General features: G+C 41.6%; 1 protein-coding gene across 6 annotated transcripts in view; it reads right to left on the bottom strand.

Annotated features, from left to right (window-relative positions):
* Window positions 1–19,680, bottom strand: part of CEP350 (centrosomal protein 350) — a 136,732-nt gene that overhangs the window by 81,587 nt on the left and 35,465 nt on the right. For 5 of the 6 annotated variants that reach the window (XM_040984339.1, XM_040984342.1, XM_040984343.1 and 2 more), the window contains exons 6-8: window positions 14,054–14,676; window positions 8,801–8,914; window positions 4,948–5,061 (exon numbers count right to left, since the gene is read on the bottom strand). In XM_040984339.1, the coding sequence (XP_040840273.1) occupies window positions 4,948–5,061; window positions 8,801–8,914; window positions 14,054–14,676 (851 nt within the window). Of the gene's footprint in view, window positions 1–4,947; window positions 5,062–8,800; window positions 8,915–14,053; window positions 14,677–19,680 lie in introns of those variants that run through there. The other variant, XM_040984344.1, reaches the window with a different exon arrangement.

Below are 19,680 nucleotides of genomic sequence, written 5' to 3'. Positions count from 1 at the left end.
CATTTGCCCTTATAATTCTTGAATACTTGTTTTGGCCTGATCCAGCTCTGCTTCCAGCTATTTGTTTGTTTCCCCCTGGTGACATAAAATATCTTCTAATTTTTTTCATTCTTCTGCTTGCTTCATTCTATTTTGAGATTCTCCACTGTACTTTTAATTTGCTTCACTGCACTTTACTTCTGATGTATCAGCTTTCATTTCATTCATTTCCAGTATGACATATTTCTTAAATTTCTTGAATACCTGCGTTATGTGCTTCTCATTGTTGATAAAAAGTTTTATAACAAGTGTTTTGAATTCTGTATCCCCCATTTTCTCGATGTCTTCCTCAGTTAACTCTAAAGTTGGCAAAGGCTTTTGCTCCTTTGGCGGGGAGTCTTCAGTAATATTCATTGTGCCTCTGTCTCTTCTTTTGCTCTTGGTCATTGTACTTCTGATTGTAAGATTCTTCTCCTTGGGGCAGGTTTCTAAGCTGTGTCACCCACAGGTCTAAACTTTGATTTCACTTATTGCAGTTGGGACACAGATCTTTGTTTGCATTCACTTGTGCCATTTCCTCCAGCAAGGTCCAGGTCTAGGTTCTTATGTTAGATTTCCACCATGGTTTCCTTAGCCGCAGCTCCTGGCTCAAAAGTCTCCACCTCCTGTGATACCGTGCTGAGGCTGCAACTTTGTCTGTATAAACATCTGTTTGGAGCAGATCCCAGGATTAGGGAGACACCAGGTGTCCTATAGAGCTAGGTTGTCTTTGGTGCTGGTCTTGTTGAAACCTGTTGGCTGTTAGTTCTGAGGGACACATGGACCTATTTTCACCTGTAGAATGCCATAGTTGGTATTATTTTCCTGTGGGACCAGTGCAATGCAATGAGCTTGGTGAGTTCTTACGAAGCTCAGCACATTCTCAGAGCATATGCAGCTCATTGTTGTCCCTCTGCAGTCTTAAATTCTTGCCACACTGTAAGAAATGGTGCCACTACTAGAGTTCCCAATCCACTGGCCATCAGATCTGAGGGCTGCAAGACCCTATCTTGGGAGGAACCTGTAAGATGTCACGTTGTTGCAGCTCACTGAACCAGAAATGCGTTCACTCCCAGCTCAGTCCATGCGCAGTCCTGCTCCATAGACCTTGTCTCCTTAAACAAAATGGTGCCTAATGTGGCTCTAGGAGGCCACTGGGCTGTGAAATCCACTCTGTTCCCACACCACCGGTCTGGGACCTGCCGCTCTGTCTCTGCTCCATGGTGAAATCAAACAGACCAGCAGGACAGGCAGTTCTTTGTCTGGGTTCACCACAGGAGCTCCCAGTAAACGTCCCTTCCCACCTGGTTGCTGGTGGAGTTCCAGTTGCTGGCGGAGTTCAGATCTCCATTCGCTGAATGCTGTTGGTGCATTAGTCACTGTAACACCACATCGTTGTGCCCACTGCTTTGCTGTGTCTGTCAGTCTCTAGGTACCCCTCTGTTGTTGTTCTGTCCTCTCCTATTTCCTGGAATGTGCCCTCTCTGCTTCACACTGGCTAATATTTTTCCATCTGTTTAAACATGTCCCTACCCTATTCTGCCATCTTGATTCTCCAATAAAATATAATTTTATTTTTAACACAAATTCACCAAAGTCAGTTAACAAAGTGTTCATACCTTGATTTACTCACATATCTCAAGCATAAAATGTTTTGAAAGTTAAGTACCAAATGATTATGATCCCCAAAACTTCAAGTTCTAAGGCACTGGATTATCAAGGATAGAACAGCTTACCAATAAGCAGTACAATACACATGACGTGATGAAATATGTTTGCCAAATGAATGATTGATTTAATCTAAGCAAAGGGGGAAAGTGAGAAAAGCTCACAATGAGCATCTTGTGAAACGATGGCACTCCAGGGACTTTTCCACCACATTTTACAGACATAAGCCACATGTGTATGTAACCTTACTATGAATAAAACAATGAGATCATCATCATGATTTTCAGTTCCTCTCAAATAAAAGTTCAGAAATGGAATTATGTGTTTCAATGACAATGTCTACCAGGAGAAATTTTAAATCAAAAGAAAATTAAAATTATACCATCATATAGGGCAAAATCAGCATATTTAGGGGTGGTATAGCAACGGACTAGAACATCATCTCCAAATACATATGAACTTAAAAAATGAAAGATATCACAAAATTGAAACTGTAGAAAATAAACATGAAATTTTGAAAGTGCTTAAAAATATTCTTACATTACATAGCCAGGATTGGCAGAATCACAATATAATGTTACTTATCCTTTTTTTTTTCACATGTGTAAGTTGTTTATTTACTCTAAACCCTACACAGGCAAAACAACCTATGAACACAAGGGAAGTGGAGCAGTGGAGTGCCTCCCCATCACTTAGGGTGTGAGGCCTGTTACACAGCATGGGGATCTGTCTTAGATCCAGCCTGCTAGGTCCAGCTTGTTGCATCCCAGGGCAAGGGGACTAGCACCTAGGCACCTTATCCAAGTATAAATGGAGCTGAAATACGAATGCCAATATTAAAACAAAGAGTTTTACATAACAATCAAACTTGCAAAACTGAAGGAAGATACCCTGTTTGAACACATGGAGCTATTCAGTGAGTCCAGCACTGAGGACCAGTGTCAGACGTTGTGGATTGTTGCAAGTGTTATGTTGGGGCTTTTGATTGGTCGGATGACACTCTGCCGGCTCTACCTTCAGACCAGAAATGGTCTCCCCAAGAAGCCGTTGAACTTATCTGGACAATAAGATGCTAGACTCTATGCTTGGTATATGCTTGCAATGAAGAACCTCAACTGAACTTGAACTGTGGCAATGCAGCAAGGTGGAGTAATCCACCATGGGGGGAGGGTTAGGGGAGGGCTGGGGAGAATCCCAGTGCCTAAAAAACTGCCACATAATGCAATGTAATAAAAAGAAAAGAAAAGGAAAGGAAAGGAAAGAAAAGGACAATGACACCTCTCCCAGACAGACAGCCTTGGAGTGAACAGCTTCATATTTGCAAATATGTTGTAAACACGTTCTTGACAACCAATGCCTTCTCTTTAAGATGCCACAGGTCACTGTTCATGAGGGTACCAAGTTCTAGGCCTGTACTTGAATCCATTTCTGGTAATCCACTCTGTCTTGGCAGCAAATTGCATAGGACTTTTTCTTTTAAATATTTATTTATTTTTATTGCAAAGTAAATTTTATACAGAGATAAGTAGAAATAGAGAGGAAGGTCTTCCGTCCGATGGTTCACTCCCCAAGTGCCAGTCCGAAGCCGAGTCAGAAGCTTTCTCCAGGTGTCCTACACGGGTACAGGATCCCAAGGTTTTGGGCTGTCCTCCACTGCTTTCCCAAGCCACAGGCAGGGAGATGCATGGGAAGTGGGGCTGCCAGAATTAGAACCGGCACTCATTTGGGATCCCAGCGCATGCAAGGCGAGGACTTTAGCCACTAGACCACCGCGCCAGGCCCTGCACAGGACTCTTAAGCTGGGGGGTAAGGTGTGTAGTCATTTTCGGGTGCTGGAGAGTGCCTTCGGTCCCGGCTTCCAGGGAGATGCACACTCGGTCATGAAGGTCAGCGTGCTGTCAGGACTCTGGCCCATAATCTTTCCTGCAGGTGTTTCACTCCTGGCCAATCAGCTGGGAGCAATACACAACACAAAGTCCATGGGCCACTGTGGCCAGGCAAGCAACAGGGCCAGGCAGGGCAGAGCAAACAGAAGCAGTGCTTGCCTCTCTGCTAACATACCGCTCACTGAATTGTGAGCAATTTTTTTTTAAAAAAAGACAAAACATACGTTGTGTCAGGGATCCCAGGACTCATCCCCTTAATCAAACAATTCAAGTAACAGGATCTACAGGACAGAAATAATCCCAAAGAAGGAAAAAATGAAACTGTAAACTATTAGCATTTTTGTATCAAAGTAATCTAATTAGTGAATGAAGCACACATTTCACTGTTTCTACAAGACAGAATACTGCATGACCATTGTAGATAAAAACTTCCATTAGAAACAGCAGAAATGTTCTTATGCAAAGATGCCAAAAAAATAAAATTCTACACACACAAAAAAATGTATAATCAGAATTTATGACCTCACATTAGTATAACTTAAGGTTTCTGTAAACCACATGGGAGCAAGTTCAAGTCTTGGCTGCTCCCCCTGTGATCTAGCTCCAGGTAACGCACTCGGCAAAAGCAGCAGACCTCTGGACCTGCAGTAGACTGGGAAGGTGTACTGGCATGGCCTGACCACCAGTGCGGCCACTTCAAGAGTGAACCAGCAGACAGAACCTCTTTCCATTTGTCCTCTCTGTGTGTAATTTCGCCTTTCAAACAAACAAACAAACCCTTGGAAAGAAAAGGGGCGGGGGAGGTTACAGAGGTGGGATGAGCCAGACTAAGTCTCCATCTTGAGAGTCGGCAACTGTGAGGATGCTGGGTCAAGTCCCAGCTGTGCTACTTCGATGCACCTCCCTGGGAACATGGTGGAGGATGGCCCAAGACTTGGACTCCTGCAGCCACGTGGGAAATCCTAAAGAAGCTCCTGGCCCCTGGTTCTTGGATTCAGACTGGCCCAACTCTAGCCATTGTAGACTTGTGGGGAGTAAAACAGTGAATGAAAGATATTCTCATGCCCTCTCTCTCATTCTCGCTCCTTCTATCTCTCTGTAACTCTGCATTTCAAATAAAAATTTTGTAAAAGTGAATAATTTTTCAAAGATGAGTTATACACGATTATGTGCATATATATGTATATAAAACTTACAAAATGACTCATTTTAAATATGTTCAGTTCATTCTGTCATTAAACTTCAACACAGACACAAAAGACATTGAATTTCCGTACCAAACAATAAAAAGAGTTGGTCAAAGATATTTATATCCATATATACACTCTTTCAGAAATAGATAATTTCAGGTTGGACATGATATTGAAAAACTCACCTGTTTTGCATTCAGGACTTGATAACTGTGTTCCCTTTTGGATTTTTCGTACTGGCTTGATGACTTTCTTCTCCTTAATTTTTTCTGCAGGTTTCTCTTTTACAGAGATATCATCTGAGGAGCAAAATCATTTACAGCAAATATTACAATGATTCACACCAAACAAACCATCCTCCCTAAGTAAGGGAAAAAAAAAAAAAAAACAAACAAGTATGGTACTGGTTCCCTACCTTCATCCATGCTCTGCTTCCACATTTCATCTACTCAAAAATATTAAGAAGAAAATCCCCCAAACAAACAACTATACTCTTATCTGAGCAGTATAACCAAATAGCTCATTATCTAGCTCTGTCTTAGCAAAAACAAGGTCATTTCTTTATCAATTATATCCACACTATATACACTACCCTCCCACTAATGTCTTAGTGACCACTTTGGTTATCAGACTGTCACTATCACTCTCTCAGTGTCCAAGTACTTGCTATGTCAATTAACTATCTTATTAATGATGGCCTTAAAGCTTGAGAACAGGGATGCTGGAAATCTGAATATAACAGACAGAAGCTGCAAAATGCTGCCCTTAAAGGAAAAGCTAAAAGTCCTCAACTTAAGAGGGGGAAATCATATGCTGAAGTTGCTGAGATTCAGGTTATTATTATTAATTCTCTACTGGGCCCATTTATAACTTTTCACAGATATGTCGACGTAGTGTAGATAGGGTTCTGTAGTATTCTGCACTCAGGCATCCTCTGGGCTTAGGCAGTATCCCTTCAGATGTAGTCTGGTGCAGGACCAAGTGCAGAAAGCACTAGTGGCTGGCGTGGCACAGCACGTCGAAGCCACTGCTTGTGACACCAGCATTCCATATGGCTGTCACCTAGGGAGTGAACCAGTAAATGGAACATCTCTTTCTCTGTTTCTCCCTCTACACGTAAATCTGCCTCTTAAATAAGTAAGTAATTCTTTACCAAAGAGGAGAGTGAGAGAGAGAAAGGAGAGAAGGAAAGGAAGGAAAAAAGGAGGGAGGGAGACAAAAAAAAAAAAAGCCAACATAACTGCATGTATAGAAACTCAGAGGTAAGTCCTTACATTCTTATTTTAAAATGTCTACATAATAGCTTTGAAAAATACTCACTGTAGCATACATCAAGCAGGCATTTTTTTTTACTATTATGTAAGTGAAATATGCTAAAATATTACACATAAATTATTACTCAGTGATATTCTAAAAATCCTGCCTAAATGTGTATATAAATTTGAAAAATTAGCCTCAATTACAGAGCTAAACAAAGTTATTTCAAAATACATGCATTGTGGAAAGGGTGGAAAAATTATGTGTAAAGGGCCCTAAAGTAGGAGCAAAACCTAGTGTCTAAGTGTGAGTGGAATGATCAAAGACAAGAGTAACAGATACAGGATAAAAAAAAAAAAAAGAATCAGATCGTGCAGGATTTTATGAGCCATTATTACAGGGAACGTCAGGTATTACTCAAGAGTAACACAGGAAGTTTTGGAGCAAAGAAGTTACATGGTCTAAACTAAATGTTAGCAAACTTACTCCAACAGCTATGATAAAAAATAGGCTCATTCAATGGAAGACAGGCAGAAGGAAAGAGACCAGTTAGGCTATTGCAGTAACAGAGGAAAACTGTGATAGTGGCTTGCTTCTGGGTGGTAGTGATGAGGGTACCAAAGTGGTTTATATTTTAGTTAAATTACAGAGATAGTATTACTCACAACACATGAAAGAAATAGGGGAAGGCAGAGGTCAAGGATGATTCAAGCTTTGAGGCCTGAAGAATGAACCAGTTGAAGGAACATATCATGACCTCATCTACTTACTAAGTTCTTCTGGATCTCTGAGATCGAGGGTAAGCAGCTCTCAGAGTCTGCATTCAGAGGGAAAGTCTGGGATATGTGCATGAATTTGGGCATACTACCAACTAACAATATTTAAACCCCTGAGACTAGTTAACCTTTATGGGTACATATACAGATAAAAGAGGAAAGGAAAAGCAAAGAAGAAAGGGGAAGCATGGAGGAGAAGGAAAACGGAGGAGTGGGGAAGAAAGAGTGCATGCTGAAGAGTGAGCCATTCACCAAGCAAACATTAGACACACCAAGCTCAGAGAAGAGGGTAATCAACCGAAGAGGAGCAAAGCAGATATGTACAGATCCAAGATGCTAAGTGAAGAATCCCAAGGAAGAAATAACTAGTCACATGAAATGTTGTTGATAAGCACAAAGAGAAATGAGTATTAAATAGGGCATTTAACATAGGTAATATTCGTAACAGTAGTCCTCCAAGAAATAGGGACAAATTTCTAATAGAAAGTATTGGAGAGAAACAGAGGAGATAAAGAATACATTCCAACTTTTTGCAGTTTTGCTTTAAATAGATGCTAACCAGTACATCATCAAACTGCAGGTATGCTGGTGGGCATGACTTGGAAGATAATGACAACTTAATGATGCAAAAGGAAGGAAGCAGGTCTGAAATAGCATGCTTTAAAACACAAGAGCAAATGGAATCTAAAACACAATTAGATGAGTTGGCCTTCATGGCAGCACAGAGTTTATCCATCCTAATAAGAGACAAGGCAGAATATAACAAGGAAGCCAATTTAGGAGTTCTTTGACGGGGCAGCACTGTGGCATAGTGGGTGAGCCTGGTGCTACTGAAGCCACAGCTAACAGTAGAATCTCCTATAGATGCCAATCCAGCTCCCTTTTATTAGTTTGTTAAAGATTTATTCCTTTTTATTGGAAAGACAGATCCACAGAGAGAAGGAGAGACAGAGAGAAAGAGCTTCCATCCATTGATACACTCAACAAGCAGCCGCAACAGCCAGAGCTGAACTGATCTGAAGCCAGGAACCAGAAGCTTCTTGCAGGTCTCCCACATGGGTGTGCCAGGTTCCAAGGCTTTGGGCTGTCCTCGACTACCTTCCCAGGCCACAAGCAGCAAGCTGGATGGTGAGTGGAACAGGCAGGACATGAACCAGTGCCCAGATGGGAAAGGGGAAGATTACTCAATCAAATCAACATAGACCTAAACCAGGTGGCCTCACATAAGATGTAGGCATCACAAACAGTGGCTTAGCCTACTGTGCCATCAAACCCACCACTAGCTCTGAGTTTAGTTACTACACTACGTTTCCTCTCCATATGAAAAAAAAAAATAACATCACCCCCCCCCGAATACAGTTTTAATAACAATATGAAACTGGACTGCATACTTAATGCCATAACATGTATTAGTAAAATCTGCATGGGGGCTTACTGGAAAGACCTCAACATTCAGAAATCAGAATTGGTTACTAAATCTTTATCCTCAGTTCTTAACTACTCCGGACAACCCTGAGAATGCTACTCTGAGTTTCCACTTGCTCAACTGTAAAAATACAGAAGACTGAGTACCACACATTTCTTCTGGAGTTGGATTGGGTGTTTAATAAGTAGTAATATTATTTCTTCTCATTTCCCTTCCAATATCCTTTGGGTTCCTATTTCCAACTTTGCAACACTATTCCCTACCTATAACACTTTCCTTTCTGTATCTTGCAATAATGTAACTCTTACATGCTACCTATCAAATTACTGATCACTTCAAAGATCTTCAAATCAAGCAGTCCAGACACTCTGTTTAAAAATAGCTTGGTTTCTGTCCCAACAGACACACACAGACTAATTTTAACCCTGGAATAGAACACAGAAGCAAAGACAGCCTCGTAATTCAAACCACTACTATTTTAGTTAGAAGAGTACCCTTAATTTGATGACAACTTCATGTTCAAATACCATGAATTAAATGGCATGCATGATAATACTCAAAACATAAAAAATTCCTCACCTGCCAACTGAAGTGCTAAGTCTCGATACAGTTCTCTACTCATGTTCTGGAACTCAGCCTCCTGCCACACTCTTCCATCAGGTGTTCGAATTCTGGTCTCTGAAGGGTTGAAACCTAATATTTATCAACAACAGAGAATACTCTTACCAAAGTTTTTTTTTTTAAAGATTTTTAAGCTTTTCTAAGTGATATATAATAAAACACAAAATCCATTCTTTTTAAAGTAAAATGCAGTAATGTTCATTATATTCAGGAAGTTACACAGGTATCACCATCACCAATTCCAGACCATTCATCACCATGAAAAAAAAAACTCCATGGCTCTTAGCAGCCAACATTCACAGGGACCATTCCATCCCTGGCAACCACCAATCTATTTTCCATCTTTATGGATTTGCCTGTTTTGAACATTTCATATAAATGGAATCACACAGCAAGTAGTCTTGTGCCTGGCTTATTTCATTCTGCAACTTATTTTTAAGGTTCAATCATCGTGTGACATTTTTCAACATTTCATTACCTAGGGGTACTCCGCAGTATGGACACACCAACATTTTGTTTATCCATCATCAACTGATGGATATTTGTACTGCTTCAACTATTTGGATATGATTAACAAAGCTGTCATGAACATTCCTGGCTATGTTTTTAGCAGTCATGTTTTCAATTCACTAGACTACCACAATACAGGTGCAGAATTGCTGGGTCATGTTCAATCTATATTTAACCTCTGGAAACGCTGCCAAGCTGTCTTCAAAAGCAGCTGTATCATATAAAAAGCACCAGCAATGTACAAAGGTTCCAATTTGTCCACATCCCCATCAATACTGTTTTTGTCTATCTGTTATAAACAAAAGCCAAACTAATAAAGTAGCATTTCATTGTGGTTTTTACATTAATTCTTTGCAACTAATGATGTTGAGTAGGTTTATAAGCCTTAAAGAAAAAAATGCACAATTATCTACTAAAAAGTTGACAAACACTGTTGGAAAAAGTTAAGTTTCAGTTACTTAACAAATCACATACAAAAATCAAATGAAGAAAGAATGTCAATCATAAATTACATATTTCAGATACAAATTATCCTTCTCAAGATTAAAAGAGAGACAAACACTACTCATTACTTTAGTCTTTGAACACAGGCATTAGTGGTTACCATCTGTCTGTTTTTGCCCAAGGCTGAACAAATGGACAAGCTGTTTTCTAGAAGCGCAAAATGTACCAAGAGTGAAAAACAGGTATTTAAAACATACTGTTCAGTGTTTCAAGAAACATTATGCATATGCTATTTCCTGGAAGTTATATTGTTCACTATAAATTTATCACAACTCTTTTAGAAAAACATACTGAAGGTCTGGCATGACAGTTCAGTGGCTAAATCTTCACCTTGCATCTGCCAGGATCCCATATGCATACTGGTTCATATTCCTGCTTGTGGCCTGGGAAAGCAATCAAGGTCAGTCCAGCATCTTGGAACCCTGCACCCACGTGGGAGCCCTTGAAGAGGCTCCTGGCTCCTGGCTTCTGGCTTTGGATCAGCTTAACTCCAGCCATTGCAGCCACTTAGGGGGAGTGAGCCAACAGACGGAAAATCTATCTCTCCTCCTCTCTGTAAATCTATCTTATCAATAAAACTAAATAGACCTTTAAAAAAATACTTTATCTTTGCTTAAGAATTTTAACTAGAGGATAAGCAGAACTCTTGCCAAGTTACAAGAAAATTTTGCAGTTATTCAGCAAGTATCTGGGCAAGTGGAGACGCCAAGGCGGACTATGTCAGCTAATGGACCTGGAACAACGAACTCAACAGCACTTCAGAACTACTGAAACCACCTGAGCAGCACCCTCAGAGCATGCTCCACACTGGGGATCCTGGGATGACAACGGGTGGCCATCCCTCATCCCGGGGACTGACCTGGTTAGGATGTTGGGTGTGGCCCATTCCCTTCTCTCCCTCTTTCCCCAAAATACAGGAAAAAGAAAATCAGAAACAAATCATCTCATCCACTTTCCTCTATTCCTCAACCCTTCCCACCGTAAATAGTAATCCAAGTGGGTATGCATCCTTCTCAACTGTATAAACATCATCAAAAATAAAATTAGAAACAAAAATTTCCAATCATTGTCCAGTCCAGCTTCCCTGGAGTAAGCACAAGGCACTGGTACAAATGTGAAAAAAAGTTCCTTCTAATCCATGCCTTTTAAAAGTCAGAATAATGGACCAGAAATTCACTCCACCCCAAAAAGAAAGAAAGAACTCCTCTAAAACACACACTTTGACCATCATCACATCAAGTCATCTTTGTGCCCGAGTGTATGCATGCTGCTGTTGGCACACACTGTCACAGTCATTCTGCCCTGGGCCTCCTTACTCCTTGACAGCTCACCAGCAGCAGTCACTGAGCTCTGATGGGGGCAAGACGAGCAGACAGGGAGGCTGCATCAGTGGTCTCACACTTCCATCAGCAAGGAACCACATGCAGGAAGTAGCCAGCTGCTTCACAAAGCTTTATCACCACAAAAAAAAAAAAAAAGGCGGGGGGGTGGGGGGGAGCTTGGCATGATAGCCTAGCAGCTAAAGTCCTTGCAAGCAGCAGGATCCCATATGGGCGCTGGTTCTTTTTTTAAGATTTATTTATTTTTATTGGAAAGGCAGATATACAGAAAGGAGGAGAGACAGAAAGATCTTCTGTCCGATGATTCACTCCCCAAGTGAGCGCAACGGCCTGTACTCGCATATCCAGAGCCAGGAGCTCTTCTGGGTCTCCCATGCAGGTGCAGGGTCCTAAGGCTTTGGGCCATTCTCAACTACTTTTCCAGGCCACAAGCGGGGAGCTGGATGGGAAGCTGGGCCACCGGGATGGGCGCCGATTCTAATCCCAGCCACCCCACTTCACATCCTGCACTGTGGCCTGGGAAAGCAGTCGAGGACAGCCCAAAGCCTTGGGACCTTGTGTCCACATCAGAGACCTAGAAAAAGCTCCTGGCTCGTGGCTTTGGATCAACTCAGCTCCAACCACTGCAGCCAATTAGGGAGTGAACCAGAAGACAGAAGATCCTCCTCTCTGTATTTTTGACTTTCCAATATTTTTAAAAAGTGGTATCTTTTCTCAAAGTCTGCAATCTACCTGGTAAATATTCACAATTCTCTCTTTCAGTTCATCGTAACAGATTTCTGCTTGTTTCATGATCAGCATATCATTAAACAGCATGTGTCCACCGCAACATGGAGCCACGTTCTGAACATATACTCAAGGTCTTCACTTGGATCTTCATGCAGGTTTTTCTTTTTTTCTATTTTTTCAGCAACTTGTGTTCATCCCTTTCCTACACAGAGCTAACAATTCATGCTTTGTGTCTCTACTTCACAGACCGTGGTAATTCCACATTCTTTTTTTTTTTAAAGATTTATTTTTATTATTATTTTTTTATTGGAAAGGCGGATATACAGAGAGGAGAGACAGAGAGGAAAATCTTCCGTCCGATGATTCACTCCCCAAGTGAGCGCAACGGCCGATGCTATGCCGATCCGAAGCCAGGAGCCTCTTCCAGGTCTCCCATGCGGGTACAGGTTCCCAAAGCTTTGGGCCGTCCTCGACTGCTTTCCCAGGCCACAGGCAGGGAGCTGGAAGGGAAGCGGGGCTGCTGGGATAGAACCGGCGCCCATATGGGCTCCCGGGCGTGCAATGTGAGGACCTTAACCACTACGCCATCACGCCGGGCCTGTCATTCCACATTCTTACAATATCTGACACACCACTGTCAGTTCCTCCACCAGCCTGACTTTCTCTGCTGGCATCTGTCTCAGTTCAGATCAACATACACACTTCCTCTTTTTCTTTTCAGTTTCTAATAAGGGTATCTGCACGTATCTTTCATAGTTTCAGGACCTTTGTATCACAGAACAGAGAATATCCCAAACACAGGAAGTGATGCATGTAGGTCTTGGCCAGGAAAGCAGCAGCAGCTGACCCAAGTGCTTGGGCCCCTGCACTCAGCCCCTGCACACGGGAGACCTGAAGGAACTCCTGGCTCCCGAGTGTGGCATGCCTCAGCCCCGGCTACTGCAGCCAACTGGGATTGAGCCAGTGAATAGTAGATATCTCTCTATATCTTTTCTAACAATACCTTCCAAATAAATTTTAGTTTAAAAAATACAATATTTTAAAATGTTTCTTAATTCACACTGTTGCGAAAAACACAGTTCTCCACTGATGAAAAAACAAATCTGTCACAACACTGGTGTAATGTGTATAAATATGTGTGTGTGTATATATAAATGTATAAGTGTGTGTGTATATAAAGTTTGTCAATACATGTATGTATATGTACACATAGATTTATATAGATTTAAATACAGGAATATATATTTATGATGCACAAAGTGTAAAGTTTAAGGTGGGGAAAATACAAACACAGGTAGATGGAGGATCTTTCTCTCTCTCCTTTCTGTAAATCTGCCTTCCAAATAAAAATAAATAAAATTCATTTTAAAACTTAATTATTAAAGCATGAGTTCATATAAATATTTAAATTCTCCCATAATGGACTAACCTTAGGAATTTCAAAAGTTTTACTGGTAAACACATAACCGACATTTAACGGCTGTGACACAGAGCAGAGACCACTTGGGGAATCACTATTTCATCAGCATCAACAAGAACATCTGACCATTTGCTACATGTTCTGCCAACAACACACGAGTGGAACACAAATAACTAAAAAGGATATGAATGAGTTTTATTAAAATACACAAGACCAACTATTCCACACTGGGGTGCAGGTTCGAGCTCTGCCTCCTCCATTCCTAGTCCAGCTTCCTGCTAACGTGTGTGGAAAGGTGGAGAAGGTGGTCCAGGAAATCCCTTCCCTGACACCCAGTGGGAGACTAAGGGGAAGGTTCCAGCCCCTGGCTCTGGCCTGGGCTCAAGCCACAGTCAGCGCAGAGAGCCCACAGATGGCAGATTCCCACTGCTTTTCCTCTCTTTCTCCGTCACTCTGCTTTTCTGATAAATCTTGTTTTGTTTTTTTTTAAATCAAATTCCAAGCGTTACTCCCAGAAATCCTGATTCAGGTCCAACATAGGACCTAGAAATCTATGCAAATTTTTTTAACATGTATCTTGAAATAACTTCTTAGGCAGCTTTAGGAAAACTACATCCTTTTCTCAAGATGATCTCTGATTAAACACATCCTAGGAAGGGAAACAAGGAGGCAGGAGGAGAAACACACAGAGACTGATTCCTTACTAACCTCTGTACGTGGGAGCAGGTGGTGCTGTCGCCACTTTCCTGACTTTCGCTGTCACTGAGTTATCAACATTAACAACCATTACTGGATGGTCAATATGACCCAGATTCTGGCCCCGGCCATTCATTTCTTCTGAATGTTCCCATTGTTTCCTAATCCGCTCCTTGAGTCTTTCCAGTTTGACATCATGTTGTCGCCTCTTTAAAATGTCTAATCTTTGGGAACTGCAAGTACTTGCAGAAGATGGAGAAGAGTCAGTTGACCTTAACACTTTTGGATCCATGTCATGGCCCGTGTCAGTCACAGAAGGCTTCAAACTGTTCTCATTTCCTTTTGCTCTATTAGGCATGTCTTCCTCAGTTCTCACAGGAGCACCCACCTTAATCAAACATTCGGAATTGTGCAATGCATCAATTGCTGATCGATCATTTAAAAACCTTACAACTGTATCATTAATGGCAAAGGATTGCGAGCTCTCAAAATCACAGCAATGTATATTTTGTTCTTCTCGATTGTTTATTGTCCGGTTCCCACTCTCAGCCTTTTCTTCATTAACATCTAAACAATACACACGTTTTGAATCCAGATAGCTGGGACTTAAATTGGAAGGTGCTCCAAGGATTTCCCTATAATGAAAAATAAGCTTTGTTACTACAGTTAATAACAATACACTATATAACAATGTAAGTAGTACATCTGAAATATTCTTACCATAAAACAATGACATATTTGTGAGGTAATACATATGAGTGTTTGATGTCTGTTATCAAAATGTGTAAATTACTACTTTATGACATTTTTCCTAAAGATTTACTTCATTTATTTGAAAAGCACAGTAACAGAAAGGGGAGACAGACAGATCTTTAATCTATTGAATCACTGCTCAAGTGGTCATGATTGCTGAAGTTAGGTCAAGTGGAAACTAGGAACCCAGCATGTGGGTGCAGGAACCCAAGAACTTCCACTGATTTTTCAGGCCCATTAACAGGGACTTGATTAGTGCAATACTGGATGCCAGTATAACAGGTAGCAGCTTCTTCCAGGTCTCCCAAGCGGATCCAGGGTTCAAAGATTTTGGGTCATCCTCTACTGTTTTCTCAGGCCACAAGCAATGACCTGGATGAGGAAGTGGAGCAGCCACGACATGAACCGGCACCCATACAGGATCCTGGCATTTGCAAGGTGAAGGTTTAGTCACTGAGCCATCCTGCCAGGCCCCACTTGTCTAACTTCAAAATAAGGCCAATTTAACAGATGGAGGTTGGAAATAAAGAGAAGGCACAATAAATATTTTTCATCAAGTAGATGTGGTTGGTAAAGTTAATCTCTCTTAACCACGGGATACTTCTGGCTGTTTTAAACCATGAAAAGCAGATCTAGAAACTCAGGGGTAAACAACCAGGCAAAGGCTGGGCAAAGCCTCGGTACTCATCATACAGTTCATATTATCTGCTTATAAAAACACCAGCAAATGTCTTCCGTCACGTCTTTTAGTCTACGTAACATTCTAACACGCTCCACTGTAGAACAGCTGTTTATTAAGAGATGAACGTAGACAGCCTATGGCCGTGAGGAGAGTGCATGAATTGTGAAACGACCATCACATAGATGTAACACAGTGTGCACTACAATGCTTGGGACAGCAGCCACTCTCCGCATGTGGCTGTCCTAAATGAGATGCTGAAATACAGTTACATGCTTGATTTTAAAACTTTAGGAATATAAAACAAGCTTTTTGTGTATGACTTATTGAAAATGTTTAAATTATATGTGCGGCTTGGATTAATGACTATTACACAGCATTAATCTACATTATTTCACGTAAAGGCATTAAAAATACAAATACCAAAAAAATTCTTAAAACCCAAGCCTCATTATACTATAATGTGATATTGCATAAATACTATTATGAGTGTGTAACCATGTGTATTTTTCCAAGGAGACAGTCCAGTTGTCATGAGATTGTCACTGAATTTGATGACTCGAAAAATGTTACACCCTGTTTGCAGGAGAGATGAATCCTGCAACTGCCATCACTGTTGACAAGATTCCAGCAACTGCCAGCTAAAATCCTCCAGCTCTCAGTGGGCATATCTGCCCTAGTGGTTACGACAACGAGACTGAGCATAACGTATTAGAGCGCCTGGTCTTGAGCTTCAGTTTCCTTCCTGACTATAGCTTTCTTCTAATGCACACTCAGAGGCACAGGTGATGGCTCAAGTGGTTATGTCACTGGTACCTACATGACAGACGAATTTCCTGGTTTAAGCAGTTGAACTTCAGCCTTTCCAGGCCTAGCTGTAGAGGACATCTGAAGATTGAACTAAAGAATGGAAGCTCCCTGTCTCCTTGCTTTCCTTCTCTTCCTGTCCCTCAGTGCCCTATGTCACAGTAGCAGAGTTCTGACCCAATCTGGATCATGACGTATTTCCTGTTAATGTGGACCCTGGGAAGTGGTCATGATAGCTCACATGAGACTGGACTGAGCTCACAGCTCGCAGCTTTGGTCCAGACAGCTCTGGCTGCGGGAGACATCTGAGGCATAAACCTGCAACTAAGCTTGGTAGGTTTGTCTCTAAGAGTTCTGACTGGCGCAGCAGTAGGACAATGAAATGCTGACGTTCCATGTTGGAGTGCCTGAGTCGGAGTTCTGGCTCTGCGCTCAATCGCAACTTCCTGCGCCTGCACACCCTGGGAGACAGAGGGGACGCTCTCTGCCGCCTGGTGGGCAAGCCAGACTTAGTCCCCAGCACCCAACTCAAGCCAATCTCAGCCCCAGGTGCTGAGGGCATCAGGAGAGGGGGCCAGTGGCCTGGAAATCTGTCTCCGCCTTCCAAAAAAAAATTATTTTTACAAATGCTCTAAGGAAGACCTCATAGGTAACATTTAGAGAATAAAATGAATAGAATGGTAGCTTACACATCATCATTCAACCTCAAAATGGGAAGGAAAAATTAACAACAAAAAACGTGAAGTGGGAGAAAATGATGAAGCCTGGTTCGGTTCCCTGCTACAATGCAGACTCATTTCCTGACAATGCACACGCTGGGCAGCAGCAGGGGAGGCCCAAGTGACCAGGGTCCCATCACCCCAGGGAGATATGGACTGCACTCCCAGCTGCTAGCGCCAGCCAAGTCCTGCCTTAAACTCTACAGGCACTAGGAGAATGAACCACCAAATAGGAGCTTTCTGTTTCTCTTGATTCTGTCCCATAAACTAGTAAGCTATAAAAATAAATAAGTAGGGCATGGCACGATAGTGTAGTGATTAACGTCCTCACATTGCACACACCAGGATCCCAAATGGGCACCGGTTCTAGTCCTGGTGGCCCTGCTTCCCATCCAGCTCTCTGCTTGTGGCCTGGGAAAGCAGTCAAGGATGGTCCAAAGCCTTGGGACCCTGCACCCGTGTGGGAGACCCGGAGGAGATCCTGGCTCCTGGCTTCAGATCGGCGCAGCATCAGCCATTGTGTTCACTTGGGGAGTGAACCATTGGACAGAAAATCTTCCTCTCTGTCTCTCCTCCTCTCTGTATATCTGACTTCGCAATAAAAATAAATAAATCTTAAAAAAAAAAAACCCACAAAAATAAATAAGTAAATAAAGCAGGTGGTTCACCTAATGGTTAAGGTGCCCAGTGGCAAGCCGATGTGCCTTATCAAAATGTCTGTGTCTAGGTTCATGCTCTGGATCCCAATTCTAACTTCCTGCTCACATCGAGTACAGCAAGTAGCAGGTGACGGCTCAAATGGTTCAGTCCAGACAGAGCTTCTGGCTCGGCTTCCACCCAGCCTCAGTCATCACGGGCACAGGAGAGCAGGCCAGCAGATGGCAACTTCTCCCATGTCTCTCAAAACTAGTCTTTTGTTCACTCATAGACTAAGTACTTTTTGAATATTTGGAAAACTTTCAGCACACATTTTTCAACTTCTGTAAATTAGAAATATATCAAAATAAAATGTTAAAAAATTTACAGACTAGTGTAATGGACAGAAATGGAATCAAAATATAACAGGACATGTAGATGCTATGATGGAAGCTACATGCTATCATGGATCATATATTAACTAGAACAGGAAAATACAATGAGGAGGAACAGATCTGGCCACGTTTACTACACAAAGAGCAGTCTGCCAAGCAGAGACACTCACAGCTAAGTCCGCATACTCTTTTTTTCTTTTCTGAAAAGATACTTACACAATTTTAAATACCAAGTAGTAATAGTAGTTTCGTAAGAACCTTAGAATATGTATAAACAAGCAGTCAGGAACTCAGTCCCAACAGTATTAATGATTATGTTTCCAGGCAGGTCAGCATTGGTATGTGTAAAAATTGGGAACTGTAATCATTCAACTTTTTTTCCCTCCATTTCTAAACTATGAAATCCCTTGCCGACTGCCTTTTTTCTCAGCATTTTTATTATTTCAATATCTCTGACAACTTTTTTTGTCGCCCTGACCATTCGATATACATATTCCTACTCAAATTTTCAAACACTAACTGAGTACTTTCACTGGATATTTGAAAACTATATCAAATGCAACATACTATAAACTGAACTCATACCCCACTGCCTCTCCTAAATTACTGACCTCAAATTTTAAGAGTATAAATATATACCTACAATCAACAGGTATCATCATAAAACCCCTTCATTTCCTGGTCAACACTTGGAACACGAAAAATGCTTTCAAGAGCTATCAGATATGGTATTTACTTCTTTCTCATTATGACGGTGTGCAAACTATTTGTGGACACATATAAATCATTAGTAAATATGGTCTTCAAATAAATACAAAATTCCATAGTGTTATTAACCCAGTATTATAAACTATGTTAAATGCAAGGCACTTTACATTATATTCCATCAAAGTTCATACATCAATCTTGAACACCTAAGCTACTGAAAGGAGCCATTGGCAACAAAATAAGTTTTCTTTCTTTTTTTAAAGATTTTTGTTTGTGTATTTGAAAGGCAGAGCAACACAAAGAGAGATCTCACATCCAGTGGTTCACTACCCAAATGCAAGTACAGCCAGGTATGGACAGGCCAGGAGTCAGGAATCTCAAGCATGTCTCCTACATAGACAACAGGGGCCCAAGGACTTAGATCAGCACTTGGTGCCTTCACGGGTGCTTTAGCCAGAAGCTGGATTGGAAGTGGGACTTAAACCAGTGCTGTCACATAAAATACCAGCATCACAAGGGCTGGTTTAAAGTGCTGTGCCACAATGCCAGAACAGACTGCAATCAGACTATCATTAGGGAAGAAGTTTTAGGTGACTGATTATTACTACCGCTGAAAACCAAGATGGTTCAACGGGCTAATCCTCTACCCACAAGGGGTTGATGTCCTGGCTGCTCTACTTCCCATCCAGCTCCCTACCTGCAGCCTGGGATGGAGTAGGATGACCCAAAGTTTTGGAACCCTACACTCAAGTGGGAGACGCAGAAGAAGCTCCCAACTCCTGGCTTCAGACCAGCTCAGCTCTGGCTGCTGCGTCGACTTGGGAGGTGAACCAGCAGACAGATCTTTCTCTATATATCTCTTCTCTCTGTAAATTTGCCTTTCCAATGAAAATAAATAAATATTGAAAGAAAAAAATGAACAGAACCAAACTACATAAAATT

The sequence above is a fragment of the Ochotona curzoniae genome, unplaced genomic scaffold (genome assembly GCF_017591425.1).
Source record: "Ochotona curzoniae isolate NIBS_2020 unplaced genomic scaffold, NIBS_Ocur_1.0 contig_4105, whole genome shotgun sequence".
Taxonomy (NCBI): Eukaryota; Metazoa; Chordata; class Mammalia; order Lagomorpha; family Ochotonidae; genus Ochotona; species Ochotona curzoniae.
This window is presented reverse-complemented; position numbering and strand designations above follow the sequence as displayed.